The 21,103-nt window shown below is 47.4% G+C and overlaps 1 protein-coding gene across 1 annotated transcript in view; it reads left to right on the top strand.

Moving 5' to 3' along the window:
* Positions 1–1,740: 1,740 nt before the first annotated feature.
* The window catches only part of Slc5a11 (solute carrier family 5 member 11), a 55,407-nt gene continuing 36,044 nt past the window's right edge, over positions 1,741–21,103 (top strand). The window contains exons 1-4 of the mRNA XM_057777830.1: positions 1,741–2,058; positions 13,046–13,197; positions 16,530–16,601; positions 19,725–19,829. Of these exons, the coding sequence (XP_057633813.1) occupies positions 13,063–13,197; positions 16,530–16,601; positions 19,725–19,829 (312 nt within the window). The 5' untranslated portion in view covers positions 1,741–2,058; positions 13,046–13,062. The remainder of the gene's footprint in view (positions 2,059–13,045; positions 13,198–16,529; positions 16,602–19,724; positions 19,830–21,103) is intronic.

The raw sequence follows: 21,103 nt of genomic DNA, 5'->3' as shown, positions 1-21,103 counted from the left end.
GGATTGGGGCTGCAATGTGTCATCCTCAACAACCCACTTCTGTCCCCGGTGCTGTGTCCTCCAGCCACAGATTACAGGTCCCTGACTTCCAGTCTCAGCAGCTCCTTTTGAAAATCTCTCTCTCTGGCAGGCTCTGCCCTCAGGACCAACGCACAACACCAGGTCCCTTCTGCCAAGCTGCACACACCTCCAAGTCACTGCCTCTGCCCTCTGAAGACTCTAGAATTCCTTGGTCTGCATTTACACCTTAGCTCTGCCATTTGTATTAGCTGGATAGTCACCTTTCCCTACCTGGATCCTGGCCAGGAAAATGGGCATACTAACAGGACCTTCCTCAGAGTCTGTTGGAAATACAGACACACACACACACACACACACACACATCAAGCACTTAGAACAGAACCTGGTGTGGGCAGACACAAGCTTGTGCTTCTCTTGCCTGCAGTCTACTCTATGCCAGGGCAGGCACAGAGAGAGAATGTAGCCACAATTGCACTCCAGCCGTGACTGTCTCGTGATGTATGCCTGCTGTGGCCAGCTCTTTGTATTACTCTAGAAAGGAGGGACACTCAGGATGGAGTCTCGAGCTGTGCTTTGGGTCGCTATGACAAACGTAGCTGACAAAAGCAAATTGAACTGCAGTGATGAAGTCATCTGGCTTCAAAGCGGCAGCAGCGGGAGGCGCAAGTCATGTTGTACCCGGAGTCAAGAGGCAGAGAAGGATGAACGTGCTCGGCTCACGTGTGTGTGTGTGTGTGTGTGTGTGTGTGTGCACTCACCCTCACACACGTATAGAAGCCAGAGGTTGAAGTCAGGTGCCTTCCTCTGTCATTGGCTACATGATGATGATAGTTTTCAAAATATCTCACTATATAGCTATGACTATCCTAGAACTCACTGTGTAGACCAGACTGGCTTCAAAACCACAGAGATCTGCTTGCCCTGTCTCCCCAGTGCTGGGATTAAAGACATGCACCACTACACCCTTCTACTACCTTATTTTTTGAGGCAGAGTCGCTAAACCTGAAGCTCATTGATCGATAGACAGGCTGGCCCACTGTCTCCTCCTTCTAGTGCTGGGATTCCAGACATGCCCTTGATGCCCAGTTCTTTTCATGGAAGCTGGGGGCTCAGAGCTCAGGTCAAAGCTTGCATAACCCTCCTCTCCTGCTTTCTTTTTAACTCATCCCATAGGACGGTGCTGCCCACATTCAGGGTAGGTTTTCCGGGTTACACCTCTCTGGAAACATCCAGGCAGATATACGGATGGAGACATAAGGATGGGTCTCACCTAGTTGGTTTGTAATCCAGGTACACCGATGGTGAAGGTTAAGCATAGCAATCTGCAAATGCTAGAAATGCAAGTGTTTGCAGCCCCGAGCAGCGGGAAGCTTTGCAGCTCTTCTCCTGACTACCCTGGAGTACTGCCTGCTATGTGCGCTTTGTCCGTGGCTCAGTGCTCAGCACTGTCTAGATGCCGTGTGCCTGCCCTGCTTCAGTCTGAAGAGATGAAAAAACAGTTACGGCCACACTGACTGCTACTGTCAGTGGTTGGGGCTGGAAAAGTCCTTCTGGGCATGTCCCTTTTGTCTCCTGCACCCCCTCCTCCCCCTCCTCCTCCAGCTGTCCTAAGGCTGCCCCTACTCCCAGAGTGGAGGGGAGGCGGGAGAGTGGGGGAGAAAGGCAGCCCAGAGCCCAGGCTCCAGTCTCCCCTGCCTCTCCAGGCCATGGGCCCCCTGCCAGGTGAGGGCACTGGCCAAGGCCCAGTGAGAGCAGGGCAGGCCCCTTCCCTTGCAGGGGCCTGCTCAGAGTTCAAGGGTTCTGAGGAGATCATCCAGGCTTCCTTTAAAACTGCTGCTGCTGCCGAAGCTGGAGTTTGGAGTTTGACCTGTGTGGAACCTTTCTCAGCAACAGGCAAGGAGGCAGAACCCCTGCTGTCCCTGCCACTCTCTGCTGCAAAGGACAAGAAATCCTAGGGGTCTCTCTTCTCCCAGCCATTGCTTTCTGCCTCTGAAGTCCCTAAGAGCCTAGGGCAGCAGAGTCTGCGTTCAGAAGAAGGTAAGATCCCTCCTCCCCAAGACACTCACTCTCCAAACTGAGAAGCCCTTCGGGTCCAAGGACTGGACAACCACTCTGACAGGGGTCCCACCTGTGAACTTCATGGGAGTCAGAGAAGGTTCGTTTGTTCCTGGCCTGCAGAAGGTGGTTTGGGGGTATCAGTAGCAAAGGCCAGGGGCCCTCAGTTCTTCCACATCACCAAGTTCAGGGACATTGAGGAATGGGAGCCTTGGGAGCCTTATCAGTCAGATGAGGATTTGGAGGTCAGCCTGGCCCAGCCCCCAGGTGTGGCAGAGCAGGCTCCTGAGAGCTAAGGAAGGGAAAAGAGTTGCGGGGGTCACAGGAAGCTGGGATGGAAGGATGTGTTACTGCTGATAATGAGCAAAGACGAAGTCATGGCCCACCTGCATGCCCACCTGCCCTTCTGGGATCTCTTCCAACTGCACAGCTGCCAGGGAGGGTGGGTACACAGACATACCCTAAGGCCACTGAATACACTCCAGGAACAGAGCTTAGGGCAAAGCTGAGACCCAGCCCCCGTGGCTATGAGCTGGTCAGCTCTGGGAAATGGTGGTTCTGGACCTCTGACTTGGAGAAATGCTGCTCTTGGGATATTTGTTTGCAAGACCGGAGTTTATGGAGTGTCTGCTTTGGGGGCACAAGATGAGACAGACGAATCATCCCTGCCTTCCTGGTGTTTACAGTGCCGTGAGACAAGGAGCTACAGGAGAGTTCTATAGATCATGGGCCACGTTTCATTAAACCACAGAGTCAAATCACATTTGGTGTGAAAGGAAATAACTTGGGGACCTGACAGAGACCAGGAGAAGGCAGTTGGCATTTAAATAGTGAGGAGGTAGGGGGAAAGTGTATCAGAGTGAATGGGTAGCCGAAGACCCTGAGGTCATAGATAACTTTCACGGAATAGAAAGAAGCAAGCAAGTGATCTGATTTATGTTCAAATACCTCTTTGGCTTCCATAGAAGGGAGAGGTTAAAAGGAATCTAAATTAACAGTGGGTAGGAAGATCGTAACTCCTTGCTCCGGGCTGGACCAGAGTGAAGGTGGCTGGTATGATGGTGATTTAAATGAAATGAGCAGATTTGAGGTTTGTTTTGGAAGTAAAAGAGAATAGAGCTAGAGTTGACTAGATTTAGGAAGTTGCTAAGGACATGATAAATTATTTAATGGATATCTGTATGCCACGATATTTTTGGTTCTTGGACACAGTGCTCGGCACACCAAGTGCTCATATGTCACCTGTTGAATGGATGGTGAGGCGTACTGATGGATGCGTGGATGTGTGGATAGGTGGACAGGTGGATTCTCGAGCGGGTAAACGCATGAAAGAGGGATTAAAAAGCTGGTGGATGATTGGATCCACGGATGGACATGACTTAAGGATGTTTGGGCTCTTCAAGTGTGAGTGGCTAGTGACATGGCCAGAGTGGTAGAGGCACCTGCGTTCCTAATGGTGAGTTTGGTCTCTGGCCGGGGCACGCTGACTTTGAATATCTGGAGGCGTCTCTATGAGATGCCACGTTGGCATTTGAATGACCATGTCCTGTGACTTCTACTCTGCTATTTCAGAACAGAGCCGTGACTGAATGGATAGGTAAATCACCTAGTTCCCCTGCACACCCATCTGTCACCCTCTGTGGCCCATTGGGGCACAATGCCTTGCTCTGCCATGCTTAGAAATTCTCCCTTCACCAGCAGAGCTGTGGTTTTTCCTAATGGGCTGGGATGAGCCAGCCCAAAGTCCCAGAGTCTACCTTCAGCCCTTTCTACAGTCTACAGTCCTATGCCAAGCATCAAGAGGCCAGAAGCCACAGAGGCCAGTGAACCCCTTCTTGTGGTAGCCCTAGGCCACTTCATCCTTCTTGGCCTTGCAGTGGCGCCACTCCCTGTAGCTAGGATGGCCAACCACCAACTCCCTAGACCAGGCCAGTCAAAAGGCCAGCTTGGGGTTTTGAAGCTATAGGTTCCTCCACAGCCATGACTGCTGAGGAGCAGGAAGGAGGGTATGAGTGGCTCCAGATCAAGGCTTGATGTCACATTCGGAATTCTCCTGCCAGGGGTTTCTATCTGATGGTGGGTAGAAGTCGAGGAGTTAAACCCAGGCTGGAGCCTCATTCAGTCATTTACCAGAGGCATGGCCTTCGCTTTACCTGTTCCGTGGGGCGGGGGGGGGGTTACTCAAAGGCCTGACCTCATACAGCTGGGTTACTAGTGAGATTCACTCGTCAGTGGCCAGGTCTCCCTGACGGCTAAGTCCATGCTCTTCCTTCTTCCTCACTGCCGGCATTTGAAGGCTGTGAACACATCAAACATCCTCTTCTAAATGATGTGGTACAGCTTATTTGTTTACTGTAATGGATCCCTGGCTGTTGTTCCCATCTTATAGTTGGGGAACAGCCTTGGGGGGAGCTTATTGCTTGATGTCACAGCCAGAGGAAACAGAGGTGAGATCAGAGCCAGGGCGCTGAGGTCCTGAAGTCTGCACAGCTGGTTTACAATGACACATCTATTTCCCGGGGAGTCTTGGCCCATAGTTAAAATCTGTAACTAGATGGTAGCTGTCATTTTTTCCGTGGTGCAAGGGAACCACTTCCTGCCTCCCCTTTTGTCTTTTTTTTTCTGGGAAACTTGCCAGTGCCTTGGCAGAAGTATCAAGCTTGACACTTCACGTCAGGAGTGTCTCTAACATACAAGGGAGGCTACGAACACTAGGTCATGGGTAACACTTCTTTTCCACCCGTTGTGAAAAGTTTGAAACACACATAAGTTATAAATTAAAAAAAAAATGTGACCCTCCTCAGCAGGCACACAGAGGGGCCAGGCTGAGACAGAACAAAAAGGAGCAAATACAGATGGCTACCTGTGGCCCTGACCCGCTAGCCTGCTTGCCTGCTCTGGTTCTATTGGCCCTTGCACTGTGGCATGGAAAATTTTCACATCTCCCATAGCATAATCACTGTGTAAAAGGCCAGAAGGGAAGGGTGGGAGCTGTCCCTGTTTAACTGAGCTTCCTTTTGTGCTCTGGCCACTAGGCAACCTCAAGGGCAGCCTGTTCTGTTTGCAAAGAACGCCTTTGTCAGGACTCTGCCCTCACCCCACCCCTCAGGAAGGGAGCTGGCAGGGGCTCTGAGAAGAGAACCTCGGGGCCCACCGTCACTTGGCCCTCTAAGGCAGGCTGAGATCAGCAACCATGGTGCTCTGCGCAGAAGGTGCTGAGTGGAGGCCATTGTACTGAGCGGTTCTGGGTAGCCACAGCATGGCAAGGGACTGTGGAGAAAACTCATGAGGATGGGAGCAAGGTTGCCTTCCTAGATGTCAAGAACTTGGCACACAGCTAGTACCTGATAAATACTTGCTCTGCTGAGCCCCCGAAGTCTGATAGAGCTCACCATGTAGAGTCTAACACAGAGATAATATCTAATGATGTTCCACTGAACTTCCAGGGCCTAACACAGGGCCTGACACACAGCTGGTACCCACTAAATAAATGTCTTACTGAGGGGCTAGAGAGATGGCTCAGTGATTAAGAGCCCTTGCTGCTCTTCCAGAGGACTTGGGTTCTGTTCCTGGCTCATAACATCCTATAACCCTGGTGCCAGAGGATCTAGCACTCCCTCCTGACCTCATGCACTTACGTGGTGCACATATGCACATACATGCACCCAGGCAGGCACACACATGTAAAGTAAGTAGATAGAACACTTTAAATATCTTAGTGCATGTCCAGCGCATAACATGGCATAACATAGCTGGGGCTTGACAAATACTTTACTGAGTACCAGTTCTTAGCACAAAGAAAATGCAGTGGTACCTAATGAGCGTTTGTGGGAAAAGAGCAGAGATAAAGGGAGAAAAGGAGGGACAGGAGAGAAAGGTGTGGGGCGGGGAGCAAGACAGACAGTTGCCTGGAAACACAAAGACCTTCTACCTGACATGATATTCCAGTAGCACCTATGGCCTTGACTGTGGCACGTGCAGGGTCTGACCCGGCTCACTTTGGCCTCTTGGTATCTTGTTTCTGTGAGCTGGAGGTGTGACCAGGAGGGTGAAATGAGAGAGTGTGTGATATACTCTGCACCTACGTTAGTCACAGTGAGGTCACACAGCTGTGTGCTGAATGTCAAGGAAGCTGCAGGCAGGCACGCGGCAGCTCTGGGTTCCAAGCATCTGGTCCATCTCCTGTCCGCACCATGAAGATGTGGTCTCCTAGCTCCACTTCTGAATCACTTAGAAGCTGTGCCAGCCTCCCCTGCAATGATGAAAGACTTGTTTATCTGCAGGGCCCCTCAGTGCCTGGCAAGCAATGCGCAGGAAGGGGCCTGGGGGTGGGGCTGGGGACAGGGATGGCCCTGAGGGCTCAGAGCAGAAGGCTACTATCCCTCCTCCTTCTAGCTTCCCTCCTTTTCCAGACCTATTTTCTAGATCCATCTACCCCTTTCCAAGGTATAGCAACTATCCCAACCTGTAGCTACATCCTATGCTTACCCAGGGTCCCCTGTTTTTGGAGCAGCTGATCAGTTGAGCTGGGCTCCAGGTCCACTCACGAGCTGTGTGACTTCAGACAGGATGCTTTGTCCCTAGGACCCACAGCTTCCTTACCTTTAAAGTCAGAGAGAACATTTTCTACCCAGTGGGGTTTTGACCCTTGAGATTGCACCCAAATTCCGTGGAGCTCCTCTCCAAGCCTCCAGTCTCTCCACGCTGGAACCTGTAAAATCCCACCCCCACTCTAAATCCTGTCTCTGGTTCAATACAATACCATGGCTCGGATATCATCATCCCATTCCTCAGGGGTCAAGGATCATAAATTTCTGACCTGGCTGGGCCTCAGGTGAGGGCAGAGCTGGATGGGCATTTGCCTGTTCCTTCCTTACGTGTTAGGACATGAGACACAATGCCCATCTTTCCAGGGGCCTTCCTTCCTCCCCTTCTTGCTTCCTTCTTCACCATAAGAGCTTATATGGGCACTCTCTCTTGTCTTCTCTTCCTTTGAGAAGGCCTCCAGGCCCAGGTCTAAAAAGCTGGGACCATCACTGCATCAGGACTAAAAGCAAGGTTCTACCTAGGGAGAGACTGTCAAGGCTGGTCGAGGGGGCCTTGCAGGGCCTGGAGCAGCATCTCCTGTATGGATTCTTGCCGGAGAACTACTTTGGAGGGAGTGGTTAGGGGTTCAGGTCTCAAAAAGGATGTGGGTGGGCAGAGTGTGAGGGGGGAGGGCACGGACACGATCTGAGGGTGAATCTGGATGATATAAAGAAAATGGAATTTGGGAACTAGAGAGATGACTCAGCAAGTGTAAGTATCTACTGCTCTTCCAGAAGATCCATGTTTGGTTCCCAGCACCCTCATGACAAACCAGACATTCCTACAAAGGCCTGGAACTCCACACATGAGTAGACACATGTACACATGGATGTAATACAGGCACATACAACACATAAATAAACAAGCAGTCTAACATGTCAATAGCAGGCTGGGCAATGCTGATGCAGAATCACAGCAGGTTCAGAGCCAGCCTGGGCTACATAGTGATTCAGGCTGCACTATATAGCAGGATCCATTCTAGAAGCAAAAGCAAAAGAAATAAACCACTCAAAAAGTCAATGGCACTGAGAAAGAGAAAGCCAGCTCTAAGAACTAAGAAGACCCTGCCAAGGTGCTTAGACCTATTCTAAAAGTCAAAGCAAAACAAGCAAACCACCCAAAATGTCAATAGCACTGAGAAAGAGAAAGTCAGCTCTAAAGACCAGGTGTATCCTGCTCAAGTGACCTGGGCTCTCTGCAGCTCCTAGCAGAAGCAGGACCCAGTTTCCCTGTCCCTCTTACCCCATCACCAAGTCTTATCAGCAAATTCCCAATAATTTCTCTACTTCTCTCCCTGCGCTGTGGTGTCTCCTTAAGAGTTCATAGGTCACAACCCAAGCCCCATTGCTATCTATAGTGATAAGGGATGGGGCTGTTGAGAGGTGCTTAGGTCATATTAGCAAAACCCTCACAAATGGGATTGGTTTCCTTATAAGAGAAGCTTGCTGTGGAGGCTGCTTGCTCTTTCCACCCTGGGAGGAGGCAGAAAAGGCATTTAAAGGAGATCAGCCTTCGCCAGACAGCAAATCAGTCATCGCCTTGATCGTGGGCTCCGAGGCCTCTAGAGCTGCGGTCAACAAAGTCATGCCATTGAGAACTTTTTCTGGGGGCTGGAGAGATGACCCAGTCGTTCAGAGCCCTTGCTGCTCCAGCAAAGCACCTGGGTTCGGTTCCCCCCACTCCTATCAGGCAGCTCCCCACCACCTGTAATTCCAGTTCCAGCAGCTCTGGCACCTTCTTCTGGCCTTGCAGACAGTGGCATGCAAATGGCTCACATACATACGCTCAGGCACAAGTATGTACACATAAAATCAACCTTTAAAAATGTATTCAGGCTAAGGTGTTTTGTTATAGCAGCAGCTGAGGGTGAAGAGATAGGCTAAGGTAGCAGCCAGAGGTGGGCAGGAAGGTGAGCGTGAAGAGCCCATGGCTCTGCCTGGACGATGTATTTCTTCACCCTCAGCTGCTCACATCATCGCCTTATTATTACCGTCAGCAATACTGCAGGGCTGGGAATGGAACCTACGGCCTTGCACACACTAGGCAAGCGTTCCACCACTGAGCCACTTTTCCAGGCCCCCCACTTCTTTATTAAAAATTCTTTGATGACATTCTTTAGCCTGGAGCAAAGGTGTGCTTTGGGGATGTTGGTCTTTCAGGATGTGAGAGCATTTTGATTGTGACAGTTTATAGCACTAGGCACGTAGTATGTAGAGACCAGTTGCAACATGTGTTGCAATGCCCAGAACTACTTCATAGCTAAGGTTTCCAGACATCCCAGATAGTCATGTGAGCAAAAGACATGTTTGCAATATCTAGAACCTTCTCCAATTTATGAGAGATACGTGTGTACTTGTTTTGGTTTTTTGTTTGTTTGTTTGAGATAAGGTTTTTCCATAGCTTTGGATTCTGTCCTGGAACTAGCTCTTGTAGACCACGCTGGCCTCGAACTCACAGAGATCTGCCTGCCTCTGCCTGGGATTAAAGGCGTGCGCCACCACCGCCCGGCCCAATTTTGGGTTTTTTGTTTGTTTCTTTGTTTTTTCTGAGATAGGGTCACTCTACATAGTCCTGGATGTACTGGAATTCACTACATAGACCAGGCTAGCCTCAAACTCACAGAAATCCTTCTGCTTCTGTCTCCCAACTGTTGGGATTAAAGGTGTGGGCCACCATACTCAGCCATGTACTTGTTTTTATTATTCATAATATCTTCTACAATATTTTTCTAAGATTTTTAAATTAGAAGCATGGTTACCATAGTGATAGCGATAGCTCAGTTGTAAATTTGTTTTTCTTTCTTTCTCTTTCTTTCTTTCTTTCTCTTTTTCTTTCTTTCCTTCCTTCCTTCCTTCTTTCTTTCATTCTCTCTTTCCCTCCCTCCCTCTTTCCCTTCCCTCCTTCTTCCCTCCTCCCTCCCTCCTCCCTTTGGTGCATATACAAGGTCATGTATGCAAGTATGTATGCACTTGTGTGCACATGCAAGTGGATGCTAGAAGTCAAGTTGGATCAACTCCAAAAGTCTCTCTTCGAGGACCACACACCTTGCTTTTTTGAGATGGCGTCTCACTGGGACCTGTGTCTCACAATTAGGCTAGCCTGACTGGCTTGCGAGCCCCAGAGATTTTCCTGTTTCTGCCTCCCAAGAGCCTAGATGACAAGATCAGATCACTAAGCCCAGTTTTTGTTTTGTTGTGTGTTTCACTGCAATACTGAGGATCAAACTCAGGCCCTCACGCTCATACGGAAAGCGCTTTACCAGTGACCACCCCCAGCCCCAGAGCTTAAATTCTTAACATTTTACTTGTTTGTTTCTTTGAGACAGGGTTTCTCTGTATGTAGTAGCTCTGGCTATCCTGGAACTCACTCTGTAGACCAGGTTAGCCTTGAATTCACAGAGATCTGCCGGCCTCTGCTTCCTGAGTGCTGGGATTAAAGGTGAGTGCCACCACTGCTTGGGCGAGAACTTGGATTCTTTAAAGATCTGGTTTGTCTGAGTCTCTCCATTTGTCATAAACTGTCACTGTCTCTGGGGAATTTTTTTTTTTTTTTTTTTTTGGATTCTTTGAGACAGGGTTTCTCCGTAGCTTTTGGTTCCTGTCCTGGAACTAGCTCTTGTAGACCAGGCTAGCCTCGAACTCACAGAGATCCACCTGCCTCTGCCTCCCGAGTACTGGGATTAAAGGCGTGGGCCCACCACCGCCCAGCGGGAATTTGTTTCAGTACAGGACTGCACACCAGGGACTGTCAGGGCTGGCCACTCCTTACCCCACAGCTGATAGGGAATGTCATAATTATGCCCATGCCCAGTTAGAACCACCTAAGGGATTTTGCTGGTTTCTCATTGTTGCTGCAGCCTGTTATCCCAGACTCAGTGGCTAAATCAATCCACTCTTATTATCTTGAGTTCAAAGTGCTAGATGGGCCTTACTGGGCTCAAATCTAGTTGTCAGCAAAGACTAGGGAGACAGCTCAGTGGGTAAAGTACATAATGTGCAAGAATGAGGACCTGAGTTCAGATCCCCAGTACCCCTACATAAAGCTGTGTGCTGCACGCCTATGATGCTTGTAATATCTGTAAGCTCTGAGAAGGTCAGAGACAGGCAGATCCCTGGGGCTTTCTGGGTAGCCAGTCTAGGCACTGGGTCAGCTCCAGGTTCAATGAGAGACCTTATCTCAAAAAATAAGGTGGAAAGCCCAAAAATGAAGACACCTAATGCTGACCTCTGTATCCCCCCTTCCCCCGGGTCTGTGCAACGGCACACACACACACACACACACACACACACACACACAGGCCCATCCACAGCCTGCGCACATTCTACCACACACAGGCACACACATATGACTTGCACACCCTCCACCACACACACAGGCCTCAGCAGAGCTGAGTTCTTTCTGGAGGCCATGGGCCAGTCTGCTCATTTGCTTTGTCAGCTTCTAGAAGCCACCTGCACTCTTTGGTTCAGGGCCCCTTCATCCCGTGTCCAAAGCCAGCAATGCCAAACTGCACACTTCTAAGGCTGTCACCTCTCTGGCCCCTCTGATTCGGTGTCATTTGTGATTGCATTAGATGTTCCAAGGTACTTGCCTATTTTAAGGTCAGCTGGGTAGCGGTCTTATTTCTCTCTGTGAACACCACACAGTCACAGGTTCTGGAGATTAAACGTACATACCTTTGGGGTCATTATTTTGACTATCAAAGGACTCTCTTAGAATGTCCACAGAAGAGCAATCTCCAGTGAAATGGTTTCTAATAGTATTTGAAAGCATGGATTCTCGAGCAAGGTTATTCAGGTTCAAATCCGAATCCTTCCACTTGAGCTGTGTTACCTGGGCAAGATAGTTAACATTTCTAACTCCTTCTACAAAATGAGGATGATAACGAAAGTGTTCGCTTTGCAGGGTAGAAAACACTTAGAGGGAGTCCAAGCAGGCCGCAAGTGCTGTATGGGTGTATGCAATTATGCCGATCGGTGGTGGCGCACGCCTTTAGTCCCAGCACTCGGGAGGCAGAGACAGGTGGATCTTTGTGAGTTCGAGGCCAGCCTGGTCTACAACCCACCCCGCCCCCCCAAAATGCTTGCAATTAATAGGCAGATGCAGTGTTAGAACAAGACTACCGTGTCTGGCCAACTCTTCCCATTTTACTCACTGTAGGCCACATGCTTACCAAGTAGAAGAGTATGCAGACTGGTTTTTTTTTCTTCTTTTTTGTCTTTTCAACACAAATTTAGACATATGTAGGAAGAGGGACTTTCAGAGAAATTGTCTTCATCAGATTGGCCCTGGGGCAAGTCTGTGGGGCATTTTCTTGACTGTGGAAGGGTCCAGACCACTATGGGCAATGCCACCCCTAGGTAAGCGGTCCTGGGTGGTCTAAGAAAGAAGTCTGAGCAAGCCAGGAAGCAGCACCCTTATGGCCTCTGCAACAACCCCTGCCTCCAGGTCTTTGCATGAGCTCCTGTCCTGACCTCCCTCGGTGATGGGCTGTGACATGGAAGTGTAAGCCAAATAAACCCTTTACTTACCAAGTTGCATTTGGCCGTGGTGTTTATTACAGCTGAGAAAACAAACTAAGATACCTGGAAAGAGAGAAGCTCAGTTGAGGAGTTATCTCCATTGGATTAGCCTGTGGCCATACAAGACATTTTCTTATTTGCTAACTGATGTGGGAAAGCCCAGTCTGCTGTGGGCAGTGCCGTCCCTGGGAGGTAGACCTGGACTGTATAACAAAGGTAGCTCAACATGACCCTGGGAAGGAGCAAGCCAGTGAGCAGTGTTCCTCCATGGTCTCTACTTTTGTTCCTGCATTGGGGGGTCTGACTTTTCTTTCCTCAGTCATGAACTGTAGCATGAAAGACAAGATAAACTCTTTCCCAAGTTACTTTTGGTCATGGTGTTTGCCACAGCAACAGAAACCAGACTGGGACAAAAAGCATGCTGGGACTTTATGTATCTTATTCTCTTTTTAACAGCATCGTGCTATTTAGCCCAGGTTAGCCTCACACCCAGTAATCCTTTTGGCTCAGTCTCTAGAGTTCTGGGATTACTAGCCTGCCCAGTGTTGTCTGTACTCTTTGAATTGTTTGTTCTTTATATTCTGCTGAGCAAGAAGTTGAATTGTTAGCAAAAACAAACAAACAAATCAACTGTACCAATATGAGCATCTTCTTCGTGTTTTCTAGGTGGGTGGAAGGATGGGTGGATGGTAATGGTGTGGTGGGGGGGATGGACCTGACTTCCTGAAGCTGGCTCCACCACACCTCCATCCAGGTAGGTCTTTGTAGTTGCTGCTGCTGCTCCATGGGGAAGCCACAGATGGAGTGAGGGAAGGGGCTCTGGGATCTGGAATCTAACTGCTTTGCTCTCCCCGGGACAGGGACTTTGTTCAGCACCATGGAGAGTGGCGCCCTCAGCCCTCAGCCTCCACAGTCTGATGCCCTGGAGGCTTTCCCCCAGAAGAGTCTAGAGCCCGGGGACATCGCTGTCCTGGTTCTGTACTTCCTCTTTGTCCTGGCTGTTGGATTATGGGTAAGCCAGGAGATGACGTGAGAGATGGGGCGAGGAGGAAATATCTGGTCGAACTCCAAAGTAAACCCTATCCTTTGGGAAAATAAGATACCGAGAGAGGAAGAAATGAACTACAGCAATTAGAACTTGAAGTGTGTGGACGCAAGTGATCTCTGTGAGTCCAAGGCCAGCCTGGCCTCTATAACAAGTTTCAGACCAGTCAGATATACACAGAAAAAAAATTCCCCCCAAATATGCAGAGTGCTTGGGGTACATGTTAGGGGTGCAGCTCTTGGTTAGAATATGGGAGGTTCGGGAATTTTTTTTTTCTTAAATGCACTGTGTACTGACTTGTGTTGGTCAATAACTCAATGCATGTTCACTTGTTATTTCATGTGATTTGCAAGGAAGATCTCTTTTTAGAAAACTAGTATTTTTAAAAAAAAAAACAGTATTTGTCTTACTCTATGCAAATGTGCATGTTTGATTGTACCCACAAAAGTCAGAAGAGGCCAAAAGGGAGTGTGGGGTCCCCTGAGTTATAGATGGTTGTGGGTCAGCTGATGTGTGTGCTGGGAACCAAATTCTGGTCCTCTGAGAGATCCATATGCACTCTTAACCACTTATTTGTCTCTCCAGCCCCTCAAGGAAGATATTTTTTTAAAAAATTATATATATAATGCATGAATGCCTACAGGCCATAAGAGGGAACCAGATCTCATTACAGATGGTGTTGAGTTGCCATGTGGGTGTTGGGAATTGAACTTAGTCAGTGCTCTTAACCTCTGAGTCATCTTTCCAGCCCCTCCTCAAGGAAGATCTTATATCATTTTACAAACAAAAGAAACCTAGGTCCAAAGAATTTAGATTTTTTTTTGTTTCAAGACAGGGTTTCTCTGTAGCTTTGGAGCCTGTCCTGGAAGTAGCTTTTGTAGACCAGGCTGGCCTTGAGCTCACAGAGATCTGCCTTTCTCTGCTTCTTGAGCACCTGGCCAGAATTTAGATTCTTTAGTCTAATACTAAATTATGAGACTTGAAGCTAGAATCTGCATTTCCTTTACTTTGAAGCCTATGCTCTCATATACACACACATGTATATATGTATGTTGTATGCATATAAGTATATGCATGTATGTATGTATGTTCATTTTTATGGTAATATAGCTATAGTCACATGGTTCAAAATTAATAGTAGTTTAATAAATATTATATAAAGTCCCACTGTGACCATTCCCTTCATAGGTGAGCACTATTATTAACTTGTGAGCATTTGACATACTGTTCACTAATGTACTCTTCCAGGTTTAAAAGCAAATCAGAACAAATTATATGTACTTTGTAGCCAATGCCTTGCTACGTAACCCAGTCTAGCTTCAAACTTGTGATCCTCCTGCCACTGGCATGCCTTCCTTGGGCTGGCGTTAGTCTGCACACTCAGAGTGATGTATGCCAGCCTGCTCACTCTTAGCAACAGTGCATTGATTTCATTTTTGCCAGCCTGACATGGGGAAAGGATATCTCAGGACATTGCTAACACTCACTTACAGTGAATGAGGCTGGACACCCTTTCAGGGAGTATGCTTAAGAAATACTTATGGGGTAGCTGGGTGTGGTGGCACACACCTTCAATCCTAGAAGCAGGCCGATCTCTGTGAGTTCGAGGCCAGCTTGGTCTATAAAGTAAGTTCCAGGACAGTCAGGCTGTTACACAGGGAAACCCTGTCCTGAAAAACCAAAGGGAGAAAAAGAAAAGAAAAGAAATCACTTGTAGAATCGAGCAAGATGGATCAATGGGTAAAGTCATTGCTGCCAAGTCTGGCAACCTGAGTTTGATCCCCAGAACTCACATGGTGGAAGGAGAGAGCTGACTTCCACAAACTGTCTTCTGATTTCCACACATCTGCCAGGGCAACTACATGTTCACACATACTAATGTGTGCATACATACACACACGCAAACACAAATGAATACATTAATAACTGTAATTAAAAATTTTAGATAGAAGAGAATTGCTAATGGGCTAGCTCAGTTGGTAGACTGTGTACCTAGCGTGTGTGAAGCCCTAGGTTCGGTCCCCAGTGCAGCATAAACTGGGCGGATGCACAACTATAGTGCTGACCCTTGGAGATGCAAACCGCGAGGATCAGAAGTTCAAGGTCACCTTCAGCTACACAAGAGTTTGAGGCCAAGTCTAAGTTACACAAGGCCCTCGTGTTAGAATTTAACATTGTGTATTGGCTGTGAGAGGCAGACTTCAGGAGCGTGGCGACCTTAGACAAGAGATGGGTACAGCCAGTCCTTTCTGTGCCCCTCTTCTCTCCCCACATGAGGGAGGACACAGAGAAGGCTGCATCTAGAGGGACAGTTCCTCTCCAGAGGATGAACCTTCTGGCACCTTGACCCTTGACCCCAAACTCTCCAGACCTGTGAGAGAGGCATTTTGGTGTTTACAGATCCCTACCTCTGGGTACTGGCAGCCCAGATAGACTGGAACTTGAGCCACAGCCTCTTCAACTGTGATACCAGCCCCAAAACAGCGACCTCATAGGAGTAGGTGAGGATTAAAAGAAGCTGCTGTTGGCTGTGCATGGCGCACACCTTTAATCGCAGCACTCAGGAGGCAGAGGCAGGCAGATCTCCGAGTTATGCCAGCCTGCTCTACATAGTGAATTCCAGGTCAGCCAGTACTACATTGCAAACTCATCTCAAAATTTAAAATAAAAAATGTAATTCACAGCTGTAACTTTTCATTACAGTTCCTAATTAATTTATTTAAAATGTAATTATTTTAAATATATCTGAGCTGGTGCTTGTGAAAGACCTTACAGAAACATTTTCTAGAACACTAAAAACAATGAAATCCTTTATGAGCTGCCACTGGCAAGCCACTGATCTGCAGCTCAGACGTCTAGAGGATCCTGTAGGTTATCACAAACTTGTGAGCCTGGTGGTGGCACACACCTTTAATCCCAACACTTGGGAGGCAGAGGCAGGTGGATCTCTGAGTTTGAGGTCAGCCTGGTCCTCAAAGCAACTTCCATGACAGAATCCAAAGCCAGAGAAACCTTGTCTCAACAAACCAAACCCAAACCCAAAACCAAACCAAAACAAACAAACAAAAAAACCAAACAAACAAAACACCACCAGCAGCAACAACAAAAACAAACGACACAGGGACTGGCAGGGCTGCACTGGCCAGAGATGAGGTCTGAGGTCTGCCTTAAGACATTCACATTGAAGTTTCAGTCAGACAAAATGAATCTTGCTCCATGGCCTCCCCATTCACAGCCCCCACCCTCTTCGGATGCCTGAGCACTGGCGTTCTCCTCACCAGCCCTCTCCTTCCTTGCAGTCCACGGTGAAGACCAAGAGGGACACAGTGAAAGGCTACTTCCTGGCTGGAGGCAACATGGTGTGGTGGCCTGTAAGTGGTCTCTGGTTGTGTTCCTCACTTGGCAGACTGGGAGGAGTTCTGTGGTGGGTGTTTACGCAAGGCTCTGGTTCCCAATCCAGTCATCCATCCCTCAAAGACTCTTCAAGTCCTGCCATTGTTTTGCTCCATATTGTCTTCAGGTTGGAGTGAAAGCTAAAGAAAGTCTTGCTCCAATTCAAATTTATTTACACAAAAGAACCCGTCAGTGCACCTCTAGGATGGTTACAGAGGCCCAGTTTATCAATATTACCACAACTTGATGACCTAGCTTCTTAAAATATCCCGCCACCATCTATTGATCTGTCATCCATCTTCATCTTTCCATCCCTCAATCCATACATCATCTGTCACTTATCTGCCTTGGCTTCTCTCCTGTAAACGGAGACTGCTCGTTCATTTCCCAGCTGCCCAGACCCGAATAATCACACAGAAACTATATTAATTACAACATTGTTTGGCCTATTAGCTCAGGCTTCTTATTAACTAACTCTTACATCTTAAATTAACCCATTTCTATTAATCTGTGTATCACCATGAGGCTGTGGCTTACTGGGTAAGGTTCTGTCTTCTGAGTCTTTCTCCTTAGGCAGCTACATGGCATCTCCTTGGCTCTGCCTACTCTTCTCTCTTTACCTCTGTTCAGATTTCCTGCCTGGCTTTACTCTGCTAAGCCATTGGCTGAAACAGCTTCTTTATTAACCAATGGCAATAAAATATATTCACAGTATACAAAGGGGACTCTCATATCATCTCCCCTTTTCTGTCTAAATAAAAAGGAAACTTTTAACTTTAACAGAGTAAAATTACATATAACAAAACAGGTATCAAGCAAGAATTGCAGTTAAAATATTTCTTTGTGAATCTAAAGTTTTATAACTAATTTATCTTTTATTTATTTTTTGAATTTATTTATTTATTTTGAATTTTTGAGACAGGGTTTCTCCGTAGTTTTTGGTCCCTGTCCGGGAACTAGCTCTTGTAGACCAGGCTGGCCTCGAACTCATAGAGATCCGCCTGCCTCTGTCTCCCAAGTGTTGGGATTAAAGGCGTGCGCCACCACCGCTAATTTATCTTTTATTATAACTAAGGAAAACTATAACTATCTGTTTTCAACTGTTCAAAGACCCCAGAAGGATATAATATTACCTAAGTAAACAGGAAGTGCATTGTAAGCAACTTCCAAAACTCTAGAATTGACAGAGACATTTGGCTGTTTGGTCAGTCACCCAAAGTTCTTCTATAACATTGGGGCACCAATCTTCAGCCTACAGTAGCTGATAGATTTTTCCATGAAGCAGGAAATTTGAAAGACTGCTTTGCCTATATTGGCAGTTCATCAGTTACTTTCTTCTGTGTTCTGCAGAATGTCTTGCAGACTCTTTCATGAAGCAGGAACCCTGAAGGACTGTCTCACTCTCTTTAGGCAACTTCAGCAGTCATTTTTCTGTGGGTCCTGCATGTCCAGTTCATACAGCATACCGTCAAGCAGTCCAGGCAAGAGCAGTTTCTTGCCCAAATGGCTAACAAACTCTATAAAGAATCTTTTTCATGCTCAACTTAAAGGAGCCGCACCTCTGTTCACTGTCAGCAGAGTCTATCTTTAAAAAATGTGGCTACCAAGAAGCTATGCTTAACTCTGTTCTTTTAGAATTCCTTCCCAAGATCTCTTAGTTTTTATGTGGATGTAATTGACCAATATTGGGCACCATTTGTAAACAGAGACTGCTTGTTCATTTCCAGGCCACCCAGACCCGAATAATCACACAGAAACTATATTAATTACAACACAGTTTGGCCTATTAGCTTGGGCTTCTTATTAACTAACTCTTACATCTTAAATTAACCCATTTCTGTTAATATGTGCATCGCCATGAGGCTGTGGCTTACTGGGTAAGGTTCTGTCTGCTGAATCTTTCTCCTTAGGCAGCTACATGGTATCTCCTTGACTCTGCCTACTACTCTCTCTTCTATCTCTGTTCAGATTTCCTGTGTGTCTTTACTCTGCTAAGCCACTGACTCGAATAGATTTTTTATTAACCAATGGTAATAAAACATATTCACACTATACAGAGGGGAATCCCACATCACTCTCCTACTGTAAGATCTCAATGGACAATTTCAACTTCATGGAAAACACCACTCCAGACTGTATACCCTCTCCAGGCCCAGGCTAGCATGGGAAGAGCTTCTGCTTCCCTGACAGCATCCCTGGGAAATGTTTTATCTCTGATTACATCTCAAGTTCATCATTGTACCATCACCACAGCAAGGGTAGACTGCTGCACTGCCTGAGCTCCAGTGTAGCATGATTAATAAGAACCCACAGGCAGATATTGGGGTTCAAGTTGAAGACCAGAAAAGCAAAGCCGCCAATCACTAGAGAGTTCTTACCTCTATGACATCTTCAGATTGAAGAAGAGTGAGTTCCTGTCTCGTCTCGCCTTATATTCCTCTTTAGTGCTGGGATTAAAGGTGTGCACAACCACCACCCAGCCTCTATGGCTAACTACTGTGGCTGCTGGGATTAAAGGTGTGTGCCACCACGGCCTGGCTTGTGTGGCTGACTAGTGTGGCTAGCTTTGCACTCTGATCTTCAGGCAAGCTTTGTCTGTTAAATCATAAACAGAACATCACTATACTTAAGCCTTGCTGTCATGCTCAATCTCTGCCCTGGGGAGTGTGGACTGAGCTGCTAAACTTTGAATGAAAATATGAGGCCACTCCTGGGACTAAGTGTAATGGATGCTGAAGGCACAGATAACAGATACAGCAGTTCAATTAGCTATTCCTTTTTAAGTGGACCACAAACACACATATACACACACATACATGTACACACACATACAGGTGCACACACACATGCATGCACATTTTGTTGAGTTGGAAAGCAGAGCTGGTTTGCATCATGAAGCATTTAGCAGGAATCCTGTCCATCATGGATGCTACAGACAGTTGTTCAAGCTGTGCCCTACACAAATAAGGCATGTAGGATAGAATGGTCCAACATTCTCTATTTCCCCACTTGTCTTGGTCTCTTTGAAGAATGGTTCAAACTAGGAATAGGGACAATTTCCCAGGTCCAGCTCCGGACCTTTCATATTTGTCTCCACACAGGTGGGTGCATCCTTGTTTGCCAGCAATGTTGGAAGCGGACACTTCATTGGCCTAGCAGGGTCCGGTGCTGCTGTGGGCATTTCTGTTGCTGCCTATGAGCTTAACGTGAGTTTTGCCGTGATACGGACATCTCCCCTTTCTTCTGCAGTCAAACCCTGGGGAGGTATGGGTATGCTTGCCACTTTAAAGGTGAAATGACAATTTTAGTTCAGCAAACAGGAGGTTTTATTTTTTTTTCTTTTCCTTTTTTTTAACTTTTTTTTTTTTTTTTTTTTTTTTTTTTTTTTTTTTTTGGTTTTTCGAGACAGGGTTTCTCTGTGGTTTTGGAGCCTGTCCTGGAATTAGCTCTTGTAGACCAGGCTGGTCTCGAACTCACAGAGATCCGCCTGCCTCTGCCTCCCAAGTGCTGGGATTAAAGGCGTGCGCCACCACCGCCCGGCTAAACAGGAGGTTTTAAATGTACTCCTAGCCAACAAAATTTATGTGGATCTCTCTGTATCTGCTTGGTGGGGACCCATAGGGCCACAACCCCCAAAATCAAGAGGTGAGGGCTCAGGATGCTCCCTTGGAGAAGTAAAAAATGGCAGGTGGCGGGTGACAGGAGACATAGCTGTATATTTTAAGTGTCAGTTGACCATTACTGGAACAAAGTGCTCAGTGGGATGTGCCCCTCATGTCCCTAGAGACATGGAGATGCCATATCAGGCCTCTCAGAGTGGCTTCTCCTGCATGTGGTTTTCATTCACAATCATGAGCACTTTTACAGTTTTTACAGACATCTTTGTCACATATACTCTCACATGGTAGAAGTCGCCTCCAGGCTAGGACTAGGTGGCTTCAGCCTTCATGCTTGTAAGCACTGTGACCCTGGTCAAGTTACTTGACTTTTCTGGACTTCCTGGATACATTAGGGAGTAACCATGGGTCCCTGCCATGTAGCATCCCTGTGTGAGGATTGACTGAACTCCTAATTGTGAAGGGTGCAGAGGAGATGCTGGCATAGGTCAATTGCTCCTTCAGTACCATTGGGCCGATTCTCCTGAAGCAATCTGGTGAGGCCCTCTTATGTCTAATTCATAAGGGAGGAAGATGGCTCTTGAGACCTGTGGTAACTCTCCCAGAATCCTCAGCCCCCTTTTGTATAACCCACTGCAGGGGAAGGGCGATGCAGAACCGACCAAAGAGGACAATGTTGTGTTTAGGAGACAGAGTTAAATGTCCCCCAAGTCTTTAATTTTCATTTTCTTCTTTCCTATTTAATCATCTTCTCCCTCCCTCCCTCCCTTCCTCCCTGCCTCCCTCTTCTCTCTCTCTCTCTCTCTCTCTCTCTCTCTCTCTCTCTCTCTCTCTGTCTTGGGGCTTTTGTTTTGTTTTTTGAG

The sequence above is a fragment of the Chionomys nivalis genome, chromosome 8 (genome assembly GCF_950005125.1).
Source record: "Chionomys nivalis chromosome 8, mChiNiv1.1, whole genome shotgun sequence".
NCBI lineage: Eukaryota > Metazoa > Chordata > Mammalia > Rodentia > Cricetidae > Chionomys > Chionomys nivalis.
The sequence above is the reverse complement of the archived record's forward strand: the minus strand, read 5'-3'. Positions and strand labels throughout refer to the sequence as shown.